Here is a 21,292-nt window from a genome sequence, read left to right on the forward strand (position 1 = left end):
CCCTGCAAAAGTGTTTATGTTTAATTTTTTATGTAATTTATAAGTTTCCAAGCTTTTATGTGTAAACTGAATAACATTAATTAATAAAAGTAATAATTTCTCTCTCTCTCTCTTTCTCTTTTACTGAGATGAGAGAATTTTTGTGGTACTTGTATATGCTTGTTTGTTTTGTATGATAAATAAATTTTTTACCTAATAATAAGTAATAATTTTCAAATAATAATAATAATATAATAGTAATTACAAAATTTGTATGTGATACATATTTTAAACAAATCCTTTCCCTCATCTTTTGAGAAGCAGCTCGAACGCAAAGCTGTCAGACATGTCACGTGAACATGACAAGAAAGGGGTGTTGCCAATTAGCTGGTCAAAGATTTCTTACCTAATTCTCTCTCTCTCTCTCTCTCTCTCTGTCTGTAATAATTCATAAAAAATTTTAGTCTCCTAAATAAGGACACCTGTTATCTCTCTCTCTCTCTCTCTCGTTCGTAGTTAGCGCAACCTACATATTACTGTTTCTCTGTATGTCTTTACCTGTACAGTAGATAATTTTAAATTGATCTAATTTTACCTGTACCGTCTACAAACTGTAAATGTGCCGTTCTAAAGCATAGAGACATAGAGCATTTCAGAACAAAGAGAAAGAGACAGAATAAAGTTTTTAAAAATGAGGTTGAGAAGACTTCTAAAAATAGATCGGTGGAATGGGGGGAGAGAGAAGTAGTATACTAATCTTTGCACTCTCCTGCCTTTTTATGTCAACCATTTATTTCTTTTTTTAAGGGTAATGCATTAAGCTAACTTTTAAATGAAATTACAGTAACTTTAATTTCATTTAAAAGTTAGTTTCATACTGAATTTCCATCTTTTGATATCTAACATAAGAATAACCTCTCTCTCTCTCTATCATGTTATTCTCTCTGTCTCCATAATAATTTAACCTATTTCATGTAAGGACAATATCTCTCTCTCTCTCTCTCTCTCGTGTGTTATTCTCTCTGTCTCCGTAATAATGGATAAATAATTTCACTCTCTTAAGTAAGGACAACCCTCTCTCTCTCTCTCTCTCTTTCATAGTTAGCGCTCACACATTTTTACAACTCGTTATTTCTCTGTACGTCTTTACCTGTGCAGTAGATAGTTTAAATTGATCTAATTTTACCTGTACCATCTACGAAGTGAAATGCGCTTGTTTGGCAAATACATTCTAAAACATAGACACTATATAACTAAGAGTTGTATTAGTCCAAATAAAAAACACCGTTCATGAAAAAGTATTTCAGAACAAAGAGAACGAGACATAAAATAAAGAAGTTATTGAAAAGAGGTTGAGAAGACTTCTAAAAATAGATCGGTCAGGAGAGAGAGACAGATATTCTCTTCCAACTCTCTATTTTTATGTCAATTTATTTCTTTTTTTAAGGGTAATGAATTAAGCTAACTTTTACATGAAGCTACACTAACTTTAATTTCATTTAAAAGTTAGCTTAATAATTTGGGAGCATGATTAGGATCATATTTAGTGTTTACACTTTAGAAATAAGCGTTTATTAGCATTTTTAGAGACCGTGCCAAACTTATGCGAAAATTCGCCTCTCATGAGGTGTTCTGGAAGCTAACCTCGCGTAAGTTCGGGTTATGACTGTGTACAGTATATCAAGCACAAAACATGACATTAATTAAAAGGAATTTGGTAAAAATTCAGAAAAACTAATAAATAAACCACATTACCTCAATGACATAATGTAATGTAATAACATATAATGGGACATTCATGATCCATGTGTACTACCAAATAAACTTGGAAAACTAAGTATAAAGGCAGTGAACAAAGATCTTGATGAATACTTCCTGAAACATAAAAAATAAAGACTGAGATAATACATTTTGAATTTTTAATTATCATTATAAGTAAATGGCCTGAAGGGTTTTTTTTATTAATACTGAAACTTCAATATTTAATAAATAGATACAATGAAAATAAAGAGCATTCTGATAAAATTTCTTTCAAAAATTTGTTCCTAATACTGTATACATGTTGTTGGTTGAAAGATGGATAATCATTCAAGATATGCTTGACTGCAAGCTTTGTTGTGCATTCAGGCACTAGGCTGTGTGGGTTATCAATCAAATACTCATGGGTCAGATGAGGGCAACCAACTGGTAAGTATGATAGTATAACCTTAATGTGGCACTGTTTAATCTGTTATAATTTGTTGTTGCCAGACTCATTACAGTATTCCTCGACGGCCACCATCTACTAAACATGATGGGTTTTACAGATTTAATCTTATAATGATTGTAACTTTGTCTGCTTTACCAACATCCCCATTTCCTTTAATGCCCACATGAGCTGAAACCAAATATATTTCAACAATTATACAGGCTTCATACAATTTATGGAATAAAAACTATTTGTTGGACATCAAATTTTTTGGGCAATAATTTTGGTGGTGGCATTTCTTAATAATCTTAACTGCTGACATGCAAATCTGCTTGGAAAACTGATGCACCATTGTAAAGGAAACCGCATTGTTTCATTAGACAAACCCTACACCACAGAAAGATTTTTATCTGTCTAAGTAAGTTGCTTGCAACTTTTATATCTTATATATTCTACTGTATGTTGCTTAGGATGCTCAGGGGCATATGTATAGTTAATGGATAGATAGTGCTAGCGTGTACAGAAACGTACCTTATGCATAATCCAAGGAGGGAGAAATTTAAGTATTATAATGGATGTGTTATGCTTACATTTATCGATTCACTCTCTGTTAGCTCTGATTGTTAATAATGTCCATTGGAAAGCTCTTTAGTTAATAGTTACTTGCCTGAGTCTTTATTGAATTTCTTTTGGTTACTAAGATCTTGGTGAAGAGAGAGAGAGAGAGAGAAGAATTGCTACTTTCAACTTGCATGGATTTTTTCAAGATGACTTGAACACTCCATTTTTGCTTTTGGAATTCACATATGTGATATGTGCATTCATTCAAGTGGGTGTCAAAGATTAAGCATAACAGTTTTGCAGTTTGGTTAATTATAATGTCTCTAATTTTGAGTTCCATGCAATAATTCATTTTCCATTCAATATCTTCATAAAACAAGACCGCTTTGGCTTTTTGTATAAAGAAAATTGGAAATCTACCAGTAAGCTCCAATTGTCAGCTTTTTCCATGGCAATAATAAGAACATACTGAGCATGGCTTAGGTTTGAGGCAGTCTAAAATATTGCATATCCATGTATAATCTTTTTGATTCCGCTTCGTAACTGGTTTGTGATGTTACTGATAGCCAATAAGAATGTGCTGCTTAACACATCCCCGTGGAATACCATTTTCTAATCTACAGATATTTGAATATGTATTATCTATGTACACTTTGAAGTTGCAAGGAAACTTCTTATAAATAATGGTAGGTGTATGGTACTTGTACTTGGAAAGCTTTAACAGGCTGTCTTTGTAAAGTGACAGGAAAAATGGTGAATTACAGGTATACAATAGTAATATGGTACTGTACTTAAAAACAAATACTATCATCACTCCAACCAAATATGTGTCACAGAAAAAAGATCTACACTTGAACCACTAGTTCATATAAATCATCTAAAAAGGATTCAAACGAATACAAATAACTACTGCAATATTTTTTTACATCAAAAAAGCATTTTACACTACTATGCTGAAAACTGTACAATAATGGTATGTAAGACCACCTATTTTTATACTGGACCACACTTTTCAACTGGGAATAGATAACATCTATTTAGATATACGAGTCAGACAATATCCTACAAGGAAGTGTTTTGAGTAATATGTATACTGTTCCTCCTTACAATAAATAGTATCACACATTTGGCTACCAGAGTTGAATATAATATAGATATCAGCTTTTCCAACTAATCTTTGAAACACTTAAATTGGAAAGCACACATTGTTCATTATAAAGTCAAAAGTAAATATGCATTAAATTTAATAAAAATCACCCTACCCTGATGTTAGTAGTACACTAAGCAAAGCAACTGTTCTGTTTAATTTAGACTAAGGTAGCCAAATACATGGCTTAGCATCCAATTCACAATGAACTACTCAGAATGTGCACCAGCATATTCAGCCCTCTAAATAAATCCATACAAGTTGAAAGTGGTGAACCTCCTCCCTACCTTCAAGACTGAGTAACCACATGAAGTGCAATAAAAGTTCAGGCATGTGGCTTACAAGCTAAAAGAGCTTTTCAGTCACACATTTTCATAAATAATTATCCACCACCATTCATAATTAAAGCTAACCAAATATTTTAGTTATTAATGTAAACATAACACTTCCTCCAACACATGAATATTCCCCTCCTTGGATTAAGCCTAAGTATGTATTCGTACACATTTGTAGTACTATCTCTCCATGAACAATGCATATACCCCTGGACATCGTAAGCAACATACAACAACATGGATGTTTCCATGTAGTTTTATTCAAGTAACTTACCCAGTAATTACATTGCTGCAGTTTTCTACTCGATAGCAGCTTGAATTTTTGAAATTCGTGGCAATACTCTACTTCTTCTGTCCGAGTTGGTGACTAGGCCCTGCCCACTTGGAAGGAGAGGAACAACTCTTGAAAAGTGTTTCAATTTGTTTCTGCCATCCTAGAGCTCACACACAGTTGTAGGAACGCAGTTTGGTTTTTGGAATCGTCTTGTTAGCTTCCTGTTTTGGTGAAGTATTCTGAATTGTTTGCCTTCGGCACTAGTTTTTTGTTTATAACAACTGATTTTGACTTTTGCTAATTTATTTTGATTTCTTTCTGATTTTGATTATTGTTTGTGACTTTTGCATCAGCTGGCTTTTTCTCTTAGCGAGATTTGCCAATCGGTGATGGAATAGTTCGGTAGTTCCTTATGAGATTCACTGTTAGGCTATTTTTCCCTTAGTGTTCTCCGGGAGAAAAACCTTTGTAACTTTTCGTCTAGTTTTTGATTATGTCAGACTCTAGCTCATCCAGTTTTCGGTATTGCAGCAAAGGCTGCAATACCAGGTTAAAAAAGCTTCATACGACACTCATACCATTTGTTCTTGCAGAAGTCAAGTCTGTTCAATTAACTGAACGTGTGACGAGTGTGTAGGTTGGGATGAGAAGACATGGAAGAACTTAGCTTCTCATCTCTCAAAACTAGAAAGAGATAGAAAGAGGAAAGTGGGCTCCTGCACTCCCGAACTGGATTGCTTCGCCATTCTTGAGAGCAAGTTTGACCAGAAGTTTGGTCTAATGTTAAGTACAGTGACGCAACTGGGTGAATCAGTGCGTTTCTTGATGAATAAATTCAGTGATAAAGTGCCAGTGAAGTGATTGTGGAGGAGGTGTCTACCCATCCTGCCAACTCTCCCAGGCAAAGGTCACTGCCAGACTACCCTAAATCTGAGAGGAGGTACATTGGAGGCCCAAGGGAGGTTGGTAGGAGCTATACATGGGTAGCTGCCCACTCAGTCAAGCCTGTTGCATCCCAGGCTGCAATAGAAGGCCGCTGGAGAGACATCTCAGATGTCCACCGTCTCTCCTTGAGCCCTGGAACTCCCAGCCCAGATTCGAGGCGCCAGTGGCATTTCTCAAAGAAGTTTTGCCCCTTATAAGAGGCATTCTTCTGCTCTGGAGCAATCTCCCATCCTCTGTAAAAGGCCTAAAGAGCCTTCCTGGAGCCCCCAAGCGTCTTGCAGCTTCTGGGATAGCCCCAAGCGGCTACCTTTGGCTCAACTTCTCCTGACCACCAGCACCTGGAGCCCAGTCGCCATTCATTGTCATCGAAGTGTCCAAGTAGTGCATGAGCACTGTTTGGCTCCTGAACTTCTGTTATCCCACGAGCGCCCAAGTGCCCATCAGCCAGGCACCCAGTTCCACCTGTTTGCTCAGGGCCAATTCTCTCTCATCAAGTCTCTTCAGTTGCAGATGAAGAGTTAGATCCTTCTCTAGAACCAATTCAGCGCCAGCTGAATAGTATTTTAAATCTTTTGAAGAAACCTATTCCATTGAGGACTCCCTCAGACCCTTCGGGTTTGCAGTCATCAGAAGAAGAGGAGTCAGTGCAAGATTCTTCTCCATCAGCATATGTTGCCTTCCTGAAGTTTTTTCTTGTGGCATTTCCAGACTACTTCTCACATGCGATGCCACAGTCAACCTTTTTAATGAATAACCTGTCTGAATACTCCCAACTCCCGAGGATGGTTTTATCTTTGTCTGCCAGGAAGACTCTGGAAGACATGAACCTTTGGCATTCAGAGAAGAGGATTCAAGGGAAATCCTCTTTCTGCATTCCCCCTTCACACCTGTCTAAGAAGCTTTACCAGTCTTATTCTACTGGAGAAGCTCCCTCTCTGGGAGTGGCTGCCTCCTCCCAGGGGAACTTCTCTGCTCTATAGATTCGGCACGCAGGTCCACTTTTGCTACTTCTAAAGTGATGCTTTCTAGGACGGAAATTGATCACTTGTTGAAGAATCTCTTCAAGACTTTAGAAGTACTTAGCTTCCTTGACTGGTCGGGTGGAGCCTTAGCCAAAAAGATACAGGATTTTTCCCCTCTCTCTGAAGATTGTTCCTCAGATTGGCTCAGCGTTATCTACTGCACGGACATAACCATTAGAGATGATTCCCAGGAATTGGCCCCCCCTTTCGCCATGGGAATTTTAAAGAAAAGAGAGCTCTGGTGTTCTTTCACCTCTAAGATTGTTACTGCCTCTCAGAGGTGAGCTCTTCTTTTCTTCCCCCTTGATCACCATCACCTTTTCCCACAGGCAGTGGTGAATGAGATTGCTCTTGAGCTCCAGAAGAAATCAACACAAGACCTTTTGGCCCCATTCCACTAGGCGTCCTAGGAATTAGTCCACTTTTTCTTTCATATCGACCTCTCCCCTCCAGACACAGCCCTTTCGAGGAGGAGGACAACGACCTCAAGTCTAGACCTCAGGCTGGAGTCTGTTTCTCCTCCTGAGCCATTAAGAAATCAGCTTTTAAGCCTGCATCAAAGAAGTGAAGATGCAGTCCTCCATGCACCTGTGGGTGCCAGGTTCCAACTGTTTTGGGAGAGTTGGAACACCAAAGGGGCAGAACCGTGGATTACAGAAGTACTGAAGGAAGGGTATTCAATTCTTTTCAAAAAGAGGCCACCCCTAGTCAACACGCCGACCGCCTTAACCGTGTACTCCATAAGATCAGAGAAGTTTTTAGCCCTGTCACAGGAGGTCTCAGCACTTCTCAAAAAAGAGGCAATAGAAATAGTAGGGGATATTACGTCAGTGGGGTTCTACAATCGGCTGTTTGTGGTCCCCAAATCAATGGAAGGATGGAGATCGGTCCTCGATGTAAGTGCCCTGAATGTTTTCATCGAGAAAATAAGATTCAAGATGAAATCAGATCGGTCAGTTCTTGTGTCCATCCATCAGGGGGATTGGATGATCTCACTAGATATGCAAGATGCGTATTTTCACATCCCGATTCATCTGGCGTCAAGAAAGTTTTTGAGGTTTGTGTACCAAAACAAAGTATTTCAATCAGAGCACTGTATTTTGGCCTGCTGACAGCACCATAGGTCTTTACAAGAGTTCTTGCTCCCCTAGCAAAGTGGTTGCACTTGATAGGTATCAATATCCTTTTATACCTGGTCAATTGGCGGATTCCTTTGCCCACAAAGCTACAATATATGGAGGACCTTTGAAAAGCAATTGGGATAGGAAGACTCAGCCAGACTTGTTTGTCTTCCCGATCACAACAGAGATCAAAGAAGACCTACGGTGGTGGTAGTCCATGGGCAGATATGCCAAAGGGAAGTCCCTGCTTCCTCTGAACCCAGTCCTAAACTACTTCTGACGCATTGCACACAGGTTGGGTAGCCCATCTAGGAGACAGAGAGACATCAGGAACCTGGTCTTGAGAGAACAGTTTCCACATCAACAACAAAGAACTGAAAGTGATTTATTTGGGTCTCATGCACTTTCAGGAAGAAGTTCAAAGCAAAGTGATGGCAGTCCACTCAGACAACACCACAGAGCTAGCTTACATCAGTTGTCAAGGAGGAACCCATTCATTTTCGCTCTTCAAGACCGCGAAGTCGCTTCTCCTTTGGGCAGATTGGATAAGAACGAAGTTAGTCACCTGATTCATCCAAGGGAAACTCAATGTGTTGGTGGATGTGTTTAAGTCGATACCACCAAATCCTTCCCAAGGAGTGGACTCTGGACCTTCGAGTATGTGAAGATTTTGTGGAAGCTGTGGGGGAAACCATTCCTGGACCTATTCACCATATTCGAGAATCACTGCCTATCTTCGTTCTGCTCCCTCTTTTTCCAGACACCCTAGCAGGGGGGAAAAGATGCCCTTCTGCAGGACTGGTCCAACCTGGATTTGTACTCATTCACCCCGTTCAGTCTAAATGGCCCTCATAGCTCCATTCTGGCCCCAGGAGTGGTTTGCAGATCTTCTAGCCCTTCTGGTGGACTATCTGAGGCTCCTTCCCACCATTCCAGAGCTGGTCAGAGAGCCTCATTTTAGGAAGTTTCATCAAAATCTGTCCACTCTGGCCCTGACAGGGTTTCGACTGTTGTCAAACTCCTGCGGTCGAAAGGATTTTCAAAGCCTGCAGCTCAAGCTATTGCCAGCAGCAGACGACAGTCCTCTAACAAAGTCTATCTAGCAAAATTATCTATCTTTAGATTTCGGTGAAGAAGACATAACATCTTTCTTGCCAAAAATGAAATAACCCTCAAACCCTGGCCCCGTTACTTTGCAGTAAAGAACTTGATAGAAATTTTAGGCCCAGAGGAAGAAGAAAGATCTCTCTGTCCTCTGAGAGCTATTAAATATTATCTTCACAGGACTGAGATGATCAGAGGCCAGGGGAGCAATTTATCGTGTTCAGTAAAGAATCCTTCCAGATCTTTCTCTAAGAATGCTATCTCATTCTTTTTAAGGGACCTAATCAGGGAAGTTCATTCACAAGTTGTTCTTCTCCTTCCCAGAAAGTGGGCGGGGCCTAGTCATCGACTCGGATGGAAGAAGTAGAGTATTGCTGCAAATTTCGAAAATTCAAGCTGCCAACGAGCAGAAAACTACAGCAATGTAATTACTGGGTAAGTATAAATAAAACTTTACTTTATTATAAAAATGTCATTTTACATGGAAGTATCCAAACCTTCCTCTGGTATAGGCTTTTCTGCAATGTCTAATGAAATAAGCCATTGTTATAATGTTCTGGCATGTATGCATTTTTTTAGACAAACATTATAAACAAACAAGTTCTGACCTTACGAGTAGTTCAAAGCAGACGCAGTTCTTGTTCTTGAGGAAATCTACACCCCATTTTTACTGAAAAACAAAGCAATGCATCAGTCGCTGGTCAAAGGGTAACTAACTGAAGAAATGCACAAAAAGTCACCACACCACGCACAAGATGAAAATGAAATGTAAATGCACTGAAAATGAAATCCAGACAGTGGTACAATATCTACTGCAATAGAAACACTTGAGTGTCCTGGAAAGAATGGCAGCATGTCTAACCATTATCGAGGTGTACACAAGAATGAATATTAGAGTATCATTATGATTTTGGGGAGTTATGGTAGCTAGGCATACTTGCTGGAACCATTCTTTTTATAATGCTTTGGTGCCTGCACTAGGTTATGTCTGCACAGTTAAAGGCTATTTTATGGTTACAAAAATGGGTTTATATTAACAAAGACGATAATAAACAAGACAAATAATAAAAGTGTGAGCACCCTGAGTACACACACACCAAAACAATGTCCAAAGCATTTACCTTATAATAAAATCAGTACACTGTAAAAGAAACTGAATATAAAAAATGCACCATAGTCTAATGGTTAGTTAGTTATCAATGATTTGTTTAACCAGACCTCTGAACTCTTTTAGGGTTCTTCTCGGGCTGGGAAAAGAAGGGAGAAAAGGAGTACATAAAAAATTAAATAGTTAAATAAATAAATAAATAATAAAAAAAGGGGGGAAATAAAAAAATAAAAAATCAAGAGGGAAAGAAAAAAAAAGAAAAAGAAAGGGAGGAAAAAAAAGGGGAAGATTATATTTTATTTATCAATTCAATTTTGTTTAAAAGAATGATATTATTAATTGAAAAGTTATTACCTTCTGCTAGAATATCCTTTATTGATTTATTTTAACAATTAAAGCTTGAAGAAAAAGTCAGCAAGCTAAAAATTAGATTAAAAAGAAGACCCCAGAATTAGGAACACATTATTCCTTTCAAGTCCCAATAACATCAGATGCCGTCATGCAAATTCTATCCCTTGAGATTCCCATGACATTAAATTTCATCCATTAGACAAAAAAATATCCAAAAATTTTGATAATGTGCATCATTGGGATGACTACTAGTTGCTGTTGCAAAAATATGTAAGTACATCTCATCCCAAAAGTAGGGGCAGTTCAAACAGAATCTTCACTAAACCACAACTAAATGCTCTATATTTGTTCTGAAAAATTTTCCTGACGTTTTTCAAAAGCAATAGCTGACAGAACTAGCAATACTATATATAATACCAGAAGGAAATTTACTTCATTTTCTCATGGTGCAAAAGAGAATCTATAAATCAAAATTGTGTTTTTAAACTATTCACGAAAAGTAATTTATGTTCTTCATTGAACTTCACAGTATCAATCTGATGCTATTGTTTTAACCACATTTAACCGTAATACAGTAGAGCTATTCATCTTTAAAGTGAAACTATATTATATCATGAAACCAGATTTTTCAGTGAGTAATAATACAAAATTATATTTAAGCTTGTAAGTGGCAAGAAAAAACTAAGTGTGTTTTACAAAAGATGAGTTTTGTAATTCCAAAGGAATCTCAAGTTGAATATATTGAGAAGTGAGGACTTTTAAATAAGAAAAAGGTGTAAAATTAAGATACTGTAACAAAAATATCATAGGTCTGAACAAAAAAAAAATAGAAGCTATCCTTTTGCAAATAACTTACAGTATTTGGAAAAACCTACATCCATTATTGAAGTTATTCCACTTTGTCTGGTACAGGTATAAAATAGATGGTGGCAATGTCTGACAACAGTCAGGTGCTTCTGCTGTCCAAATCCTTATGAAACCTGCCGAAATGGGGCTGATGCAGAAGTTTCTTCTACTAGGGAGCTCCTTGGTGACATCGATTATCATAGACAGATCCAAATACTTTTCTGTTGAGGCACAAGGGGAACCATGAGGTTCATCATCAGATTTTTAGATTCCTGCAGTTTGTTCAAAATCTGTCTTATCAGACTGAAGGGAGAACAGGCACAAACACCTAGATGATCCAAAGACTTCTTCAATGCTTCTATCTTCCAAGCTACTGGGCCTGTTATGTCAGAGCAGTAAGTTCTTTGGTGTACATACACAGTGACAGGTCTACAAGAGTGCCCCATAAATGCCATAGGGTTCTGCAAGCTTCTGTATGAAGAGATTACTGATGAGAGAACCTAGTTGTTCTTGCACAGAATGTCTGATACTACATGCTGAACTTAGCATGGTTACTGAAAAGCCAGCTGCATAGCTTGGAGGTAGTCATCTACAGGTACTATCTGGTCAAGACTTTTGCTGCTACATACCTTGTCACTCGACAAAAGAAACTGCCTCTTTACTCATGGTTATCTAACTGTTTCCTCTTCTGGTCCATGTCATGGTGTTGATCTTCATAGCTACCTTTCACAAAAGAGGGATTTGACAAATCCTATCTTTTCTTTTGTTTACCAAGGGTTGAATTCTTTCTATTCCACATCCACATGGTTCCCTACCATCGTCATAAGCAGCATAGAGAAATCACAAAACTGAAGAATCCCTTGTTGTAGAACTATAATATGCAAGTTAAAACATCAGTAGTCATTAGCACAATCACAAAATTACACAAGACATATAACACAGCCTGGCAAAAATTAAGAATTACCTTCACTTACTAAAAGAAAGTTCTGTTAAGAAATGATAAAATGATGACAACAAAACTGAAGACATTATACAACATAATGCCACAATGTTTCTACATTAAAACATGTTTTTCATTCAAATCTTATACTCCATATGAAACAGACCCAGTACACACACTTCAAGAGCCAGAAAAAAAAAAGTACCACCTTACATGTCAGCCCACAATCCACCATTCACTAATCAATGTCTCTCATTCTTTTGTGCCAATCCTCATCAAGAGTGGGGGGAAAGGTAGGAGAGCACTCTCTGATATGACAAATGGGTTTGTATATATCTGTTTGTTAGAAGAGAGCCCTTACTCATAATTAGCCTGAGTGACAACTTGGATGAGAGGATGAAGCAGACGAGCCTCTGAACAGAACAGAGGACCAAAATGCAAGTAGTCCAGTTTTTATTGACCCCAGAAATCCAGGCTGTTTCTATAAGTAACTGGTACATTGGAAGGTGTAAAACCAAAGAGTACACCCGCCAAGCAACAGAGGCATCAAGTTGGATAATGCATGAAAAACTCGCCTCCATAAGTGCTACAGTGAAGCATCAAAGGCAATCTGGAACAAAGCCTTGAGGTGCAAAATCACAGGAAGAATATATCCTCATGGAAGTCCTTGAAACTGCAAAAGCCAAAATGTGAAAAAGCCCAAAAAGTCTGGGCACTGCTCAGTAGGCAAATCCCTCCAGAGTAAACCTAAAGAAAGGGCAGAAAAAAAATTAGAGCAAACTTACCTATCTCCACAAAGCAGTCAAGAGGTGCATAAGGGTTCCTGGGGGCCACTGAAAATCTGAAGCACAGAATACAAAGCCAATAGAGTATGGAGGCTGCTGAGATGTAGGTACAGAATTGATCCCTGAACAGCAACTGAAGAAGGAGGCACTGCCACCAACATGAAACAGCAGACATAAACAGGGGTGAAGAAACATGAACTTGAGACCAACACAAACATGGCTGAAGTCCGCAGAAAGATGATTAAACTTTGCTGAACAGATGGAAGGGGGCTGGGGGAGGGGAGGGGAGAGAGGTTGATGGGATGGATTGGAACTTGAAAGCTTGCATGGATGAGACTTGACAGACACAGAAGAGGAACCTATGTTACTGAAGCGACTGCCAAGCATGCCACTATATCCATATTGCCAACCATAATGCTAAAACTGATTAACATGAAAGAACTGAAGGTCATCCACCTATAGAATGCCAAGGCACGATTAAGATAATATTCTTCCCCATAGGTTAGGTCAAGCAATGGAAAGCATGACAATAAAAGAATAAAACATTAAATAGAATAGTTGAGATGAAAATATCAAAAGAAATGAAGACTACATGGAACACAAGTCGACCATTATTGTGAACACATCAAAACCGAATACAATGTTAATAATAAAATTATGAAAAATGGTGATGGATAGCAAGAGTCTGATGAACAGAAAGACTGGAACTAAATGAAGATAAAATGTACAGCATATTTAAAGACACCTAAAAATATTTATACTAACTTTAAAATAGTAGAATATAAAACACAGATGTGTAAATAATAAAGACAAGAATACTTATTGATCTCAATAAAACAGATCAGATGTCAAAAGTAAATAGGACATTTTTCTCCTTTGCCATGTAGCCATCATACAGAAAGCTGAATGATAATTATTAAAATTGATGGTACATAAGCATACACAAACATGACTACACTATTGGAAAAAACAATATTCTCCAAAATTATTAACAAGCAGTTACATAGTTTATCTAATGAGGTGACCAAATTAATAATGAAAATTTCTCCCATGGGTTGGGTTACACCCATCTTAATTGAGCTGCATTGACTACCTATTAAAGCAAGATTTGAATATAAAATTTGTATTACAGAAATAAATACAAATGGGGTCCAACAAGAGTCCCCAAGAGTAAACAAGAATTGTGATTATGTTGATATACAGTATGCTGAGTAGTCGTTTTACTAAATCAAATGCAACATTACATATGCCAGATCGTTTTAAAAAAGCTGTTAACAACTTTTACAAAATTTAATAATTTTGCCTACTTGCAATACCTTCCTCTACCTCAAACTTGACTTCTCAGTTGTCTTCCTTTTCATATACTTTTGTGGCTGAAATCGCTGCATTTCAAACAGCCAACAAGGATACGAGTAGTCTTTTCTAACAAGAGGAGATAAAAAGCCTTTTCTATTTATTGTAAATTCATTTTTTTATTGATGAAGGTGAATACACAGTAAAACACGTAACATAACGAGAACATAAAACAGTCAAAAGATAAAATACGAAACAAATTTATAAAAAGTGCCTCATCCTCGATGAACATCTAATCCGCATTAAATTTTTTAAATTTCACACAGGGCAACTTTACCCTCCAATCATAGACAATCACTTAACTTGAATATACTGTATGTTACACATGCACGCACGCACACACACACATCCAAACCACAAGCAGACACACACATACAGGTACATTTTATTTAACACAATAACTCTTTCCTCAATGTACCAGTAATTTCGAATTCCAATTCAGATCCAACAAATCAGAATGAGATCGCACAATAAAAAATAACGTGAGTCAACATACCAGTATGTTGAGAATCAATCTATGTCTATTTCATTCTTCTATAACCAACAATTAACTATCCCTCCCTACCCTCTGAACACTAATTCGACACTCTGACCTAAATGCGTATGTAAAATATTTCTTTTGCTAATCGGTACTAACAGGAAATAACATGCTGAAATATTGCTGCGGAACTAGATATTCCTCAGAATACAACTGGTCACGTCAGTGAATTATCATGTACAAGTAATACGTGTATGTGTGTCCCATTTTAAATATCTGCATACACATAAAAATATATAAACACTATACATTACATATGAATATATGTATGCACACATCTATCAACATATTTACATTACTAATTCACTTTATATTTACAATACACACAACATTTAAAGATGTCTTTTTTTTTCTTTTTTTTTTTACAAAATATGCACCGTTTCTTTCCTTTCTAAATTTATTCATAAACAAAATAGATGAAGGTGAATTACTCTGAGTGAAGATTAATTGTACTTCTAAATATACAAACATTAATTGCTACTAATTACAGTGTATAAATTTCACATGCAACTTATTTACAATATTCAATGAAATACTGGTACAGAGATTGAAGAAAAAATAAATGCATTTTTAATAAGAGAAGCCAATTCTGAGTATCACCACAATGCCTCATTCTTACAGAGTGCCGTAACCTTCACGTGAATCAGTCCAAGGAATCTTTTTTAACTGCCAATGGTACTAAATAATATAAAAATTTCACTATAAAATTTTCTACTTAATAATTGGGGTTCTATAAATAATGCATTTGCTTCATCAACCAGGGGTCATGGTCACAAATTCATGTAAAATTCACAATCATCACCCCTCAACAGGAGGAACCAGTCTGATAAAAAGTTGGTGAGTAGGGCAAAATTTTATTTTAACATTTATAATTTGAATATAAATGGATTCCTCAAGAACTTGCCACAGTTTTAATACTACTGGGATAAAACTCATGCTATCCAGAAGAGAGAGAGCATGCTTTTGCTGTTTGTTAAACTTAAAACATTAAAAATTATGAAATTAATGAGAAAAAGCAATGTAAGATGGGTGCCCACTGCTAAGTTCTCAAGAAAAGGAAGTCTATAACAGTGAAATAAGGTCTCAGTAAACAATTCTTTAAACCATAAAAATGCTATTAGATGGAAAAACTGCCAAACATGTAAACTGTGTCTGTTTTGTTTCTGCTTTTTGTCATAACTACATGTGCAGTCACATCATTAATTTTTCAAAACATACACCCAAACTTCCAATCTCATATATCTGACACTAATATAACATGGCAAAACTAAGCTCTATGGCTCAGCAAACCAATAAGTTCTTAAGATAGATAAAAAAATTAAAACTGTAAACAGGATAGCCACCGTGCTTTAGTCAAATTATTATAAAGTTTACTAAATTTTGATGTCATGCATTCACTTTGCCAGTAACCTATTTTCTCCGATAAGTTCCCATTTCACTGAAATATAGATTTAAAAGAGAAAAAAGCAAGAATCCAGAAAATGCTTTTTTTATAATTATGAAAAAAGTATTTACTAAATTATGGTTCTACAGACAGAACATTGGCCCCCTAGTCCCTCCTGCAACTGTAAATTTCTGCTGGTTGCGGAACGCCCCTCCATTATGTTAAAATTGAAGCAATAAAATTTCCAAAATTTTCACAAGTCTAATTCGATGCGAGAAGATAGGTTTTTAAATTTCTGTGGTCAACTGGTTTAACTAAACTGAGGCCTTACCTTAAATTTCAAGATTCCTTTGAAAATCTCTCCACTAAAGGTTAAATATGATCCGGCATGAAACTACGAGACAATACTCAGATAATCGATGAAAAATAATCAATTTCATATGAACTGTACATAAACAAAAATTTAAATCATGGAAAATACTGATAGAGATGGTTTGACATACAATGTCGCTTATCAGTTAAGTCTTTTAAAAGATAATTAGACTCCTCATTTTGGTCTATAGGCGACTGTTGCAATGAGGACCTCAACACTCCTGCATAAGTCTTGTTATTTGAATTATGAGTCAACTGACTTTGTCCCCCAACTGAATGCCCTCCAGAATGGAGAAATGACATGTCTTTGAAACTTGCGTCTCCTTGTGATGAAGAGGAATGTAAATCTGTTGAGTTGCTGTTCCACACGGAAGATCCAATAACAAAACTATTACTAGAATTAGTACTACTTGACCCTTGAGTACTCAGAGGAGAATTACACCCACGCATGGAAGATGTTTCACGACTTCCACGTCTCAAGTACAGAGGGATACTGGGGGTTCTGTGCCCAACAGGTTCAACATCTCTTAGTTCTAACTGTGTCAGTGGGTCAACTAATCTATTAAGCCCACTAAAACCAGGTGGTGGTGGAACATCCACTCTTCCACTTCGCACATCTTTTATTTCCTCACCTTCTCTACCTCTTCTGGAATTTTCACTGTCCCCATGGAAATATGAATGTCCAGCTGAAGCGTGAGTTGCTGGTAGCCCTGTAGATGCTTGGGGTGCTGTGAGACTTGATGAACTACCAATATTCAATTCATGAGCTTTTTGCCTCTTCCTTAGACCAGCTTCCACTTCTTGCACTGTAACAATTTTACCAATATTAGAAGATGCTCCTAACCAAGATGGGGAAGAAGAATGCTGAGCATTTGAGTGAGAAGGCCTCATCCTATTAGGCTGATTTCCTCCTAACCATAAATCCATTGGTGACTGACAAATGTCTTGAATAGGGTCCGACTTGGAACCATCTTCAGACTCCCCCCAATGCCAATGATTTGTAGTTTTTGTAGGTGATCTGTCACTAATTATGTCATCTATGATACGAACTACATCTGGAGTAGGAAGAGCTGATTCATCTGACATAACCTCCCCATTCTGCCGATATGAAGGAAAGCTTGGCCTCTTCTGAACAGGATGCTGATCCTGGGCATCAAGTTGCTTTTGATGGGCTACAAATGATGCAGAATAACCAGAATGCAGTTTTGTTTCGGGAGGTGGTCGAGATATTGGCTGAACTTGAGGTCTAAGGGATGTTCTGCTATCACTGTTGCTAGAATGGGAACTGAAAATAAAAACAAAATTGCATTACTGTTAAGAGCAATAAAATTTTTTTTACAATAGTTACAATTTTTTATTGGCACATCTTTTACAATGCTACCATTTCTAAAACTCAAAATCATCAAAGTCACCACTGATTATTTTTGTCAGTGAGATTATTTCAATTAAGAGTATCAAGCAAAAGTATAATCAAATAAAATTATACACTAAAAATTTAGCAACTTCTAATTTGAGTTGAATACGCAATGGCATTTATCATATTTGACAATACAATGAAAATACTGCAGTACTACAAATTACAATGAAGATCCTGCAAGTGAAGTTCATATCATATATAATCTTTGTTAGGTCAAGTTTTGACAAACTCATCTGGTGGTGGTCTGTGGTAATTTACAACTTAGGTAGTATGGGAATTTATTTATTCATTTTAAATTTAACCTACTGAATAACAGATATTAAGTTCCAATTTTCCCTAAGACTATTAAGGTCTCTTCCTGGTTTTATGAATACTGTATTCAGTTCCAGCATGCTCTTAAATTAGAAGTTTTTCATGATTCAAATAAGTACCTTGTTTTTGGTACTGACCAGTGAGTCAACCTTTGCCAAACTTATCAATGTTGTCATTTTAATAAATCAAGCCTCACAAAAGGTGGTTTGAGTAAGTATTTTGTTCCCATGGAGGTGATGACTGATGATGAAGGAATTTCACAATATTCTGGGGACAGATCTCTACTGCAAGACATCAGGACAAACTTACTTAACAGTAAAACCTAGTCAACCATGAATGATATGTTTCTTGAATTTAGCAAAACTGAGAAGATTAAAACCAGCCATCACAAACTGGTGGATAACTCTGAAAGTGTAAGTAAAGTTTAATGTCAAGCACTGTCTGTCCCTCTCTAGGTTATCATAAAGAACTGCCATAATATTTTAAAAACATCTGAAAATTTAAAAAATAATTGTTTTTTGAGGTAAGATTAATAATTTTCAGTAAGTGGTGAATGAGGCCCTCAAAACTGATATAGCAACTGTGAGGGTGCCACATGATTGCTGCTGGTATTGGATTTGGCTCTGGGAAGAAATTCATAGATCACAAATCAAAAGGACACTCGTACTGCATGCAATACAAGGCAGTTAGGAGAAACAGAACACAAAACAAGAGGAACTACGATCCAAACCAAGAAAATTAGCAATGGGTTTTAACAAAATGAGTATGAAGTTCACATGATTTCTTAATGTGAAGACTATGAAAAGTATCATCAACAGTGTAAGTCTTGAAATAATACTACTCTTTAACAAGCCTAAGGTGTCATTAATTTGACAGGCAATTTTCCAGAACAAAATTCTAGGTAAAAACAGAAAATTAATTAATAAAAAAAATTTTCAAGCATAGTGCAGAAGCATCAAACTGTCTTGGAATGGGTTGCCTATGGTCACTTTACTTAACCTGTCCTTAAAATGACTGGTAATGGTGCTATTCAAAAGCTCAGCTGGCCATATGTTCCAAAAATAACCTCTCTTACAATGAGGAATTCCCATACAGGCTGCTGTTGGAACCTTTTAGCTCAAGTTTGGTTATTACTTAATATAAATAAATTCCTGAAGTCTGTTATTTAAGTGATCCTATTTACTGGTCTCTTCCATGAAACTTTTCTAGAGTACAAAGTAAGGGACTCTAGCCTCCTTTGCTATCCAAGGTGTGAGACTAATGCTATCAGTTTGGCTACTCGGCCACTGCTTCTGTTCTTTCCATGTCCTTCCTCTGTGATGACAACAGGAATTGAGTGACACACTCTAGGTGGTGTCCAACTAAAGCATTATTTATAATTTATAAATATATTTTCTCTTGATTCTTAATGTTCTATGCATTGCTCTGAAGATTAAGTCACTAGTGACAATTCTCCTGGATCAAGAGAGAGAGGAGGAAGTAATTTTCAACCATTTCAATTAATATGACGAACCTGAGGTCGTGACATTGGGATAAATCTTCTGGTGCCAGCTGGAAACCAGTTTGAAAGCAATAAAAAATTGTACATGCAAGGAATCTGTGGCATCTGGCATCTGATACACAGATGAGGTGGAAGCAGGTCAGTGACCCAGCTAGAACCTCCTGATGCATTCAGGCATTCTTCCAACCCAGGATAAGATATAAGAGGGTTGGCTAGAGGTGGGCAGTCTATGTTAAGACTTCAGGTTTGCTAGCTATGAAAAATACAAATTAATTATAAATTTGTCATTTGTTCATACCCAGAACAAACCTTCGGTCTTAACATTAGGATAGACTCAAACTTGGAGGGAGGTATGAGAATCCTGAACCAACAGGAGGTTCAGCACACCTGGTCACACTTCCTAGAAATTAGGGTTCTAAGGAAGAGGACCTAAGCCTCTGAGTTGTTAGATAAGTGGGTATCTAACACCCAGTCCACTGGGTTAAAATACAATGCAGCATGTTAAGATTCATTGCATATACATGGAAGTCAAAAAACCATGTCAGCCACAAGTAATGGGTTTGTCACCACTTCTCACTCCCCTCGCTGGAGAGGGAAGTAAAGGGTACTGAGAAGCATATTTGTGTGTTGTAAGGAACATAAAAATGCTGTAACAGTATGGCCGCAGCACTCACCTGTATCAAGCCATTTCCAGCGTATGATTTGTCTTATTCCTCAAAACTGCCCGTAGGTGGAGAAGAAAGGAAAAAGGGAAAGAAAAGAGACCAGTCACCTCACTCATCTCTCTTCCACACTATCATCTTAGGCAAGATACAAACTGTCCCGCCAGGGGCACTGGATGAGCTACACAACTTGTTAAGCAACCACCACCCAACCAAAGGAAAGTGTCCAAGGACCTGTGGGCAATGTCCTTCAGGTACAAGGAAGTGAAAGTGGTCTCACGAAGCCAAGAACCAGCATTCAAAATCCTATGAGCAGACGAGTTCTTAAATGCAAGAGAGGAAATTATTCCTCTGATGTCATGTGCCTTAGGCTTGCCTAATTACCTCATGTACCCAAAACAAAAGTATTCTTGGACACTTCTTTCTTGGCTCTGCCTGTGCTAACAAAAAGTCTATGGCACCTAGATCTTAGCTGATGAGTCCTTTTCAGATAGCAACGCAACGCTCTGACGGGGCAAAGCAGTAACTCCTGAGGATCGTTGTTAACAAAATCCCTAAGGGAAGGAATGGAAAATGAGGCAAATCTGTCATTGTGAACAAAGGGATATTAAGCCTTAGCCACACATTCTGGGACAAATTTGAAAGCCACCAACCCTCAACCCCTGGTGTCTTTAATGTCAAAACCTAGACCATGGAACTCACCAACTCTCTTTGAGGAAATCATGGCCAGGAGGAAAACTGCTTTCAAAGTCAGATCCCTGTCTGACGATTGGTGCTGTGGTTCGAATGGAGCTTGACTGAGACTACCCAGCACCAGAGTTAGGACCCATGTAGGAGGCTTGAGTTCCCTGGGAGAACAAGACTGCTCAAAGCTCTTGAACAACATAGAGGTTTACCAGAATGAAGAGATGTCCACGTCTTTCACATGGAGAACTAATCCTAATGCAGCCCTGTAGCCCTTGATAGCAGAAACAGAAAGGCTTTTCTCTGTTCTGAGATAGATTAGGAAGTCCGCTATTTGTTGAACAAAAGTTCTAAGTGGAGAGA

At 37.4% G+C, this 21,292-nt stretch overlaps 1 protein-coding gene across 4 annotated transcripts in view; it reads right to left on the reverse strand.

The window, feature by feature from the left end:
* Positions 1-14,151: 14,151 nt before the first annotated feature.
* The window catches only part of Helz (Helicase with zinc finger), a 90,120-nt gene continuing 82,979 nt past the window's right edge, over positions 14,152-21,292 (reverse strand). For all 4 annotated transcript variants that reach the window (XM_067131968.1, XM_067131965.1, XM_067131966.1 and 1 more), the window contains exon 9: positions 14,152-17,638. In XM_067131968.1, coding sequence (XP_066988069.1) covers positions 16,450-17,638 — 1,189 coding nt within the window. In that variant the 3' untranslated portion in view covers positions 14,152-16,449. The remainder of the gene's footprint in view (positions 17,639-21,292) is intronic.

Source organism: Macrobrachium rosenbergii, chromosome 30 (genome assembly GCF_040412425.1).
Source record: "Macrobrachium rosenbergii isolate ZJJX-2024 chromosome 30, ASM4041242v1, whole genome shotgun sequence".
Classification (NCBI taxonomy): domain Eukaryota; kingdom Metazoa; phylum Arthropoda; class Malacostraca; order Decapoda; family Palaemonidae; genus Macrobrachium; species Macrobrachium rosenbergii.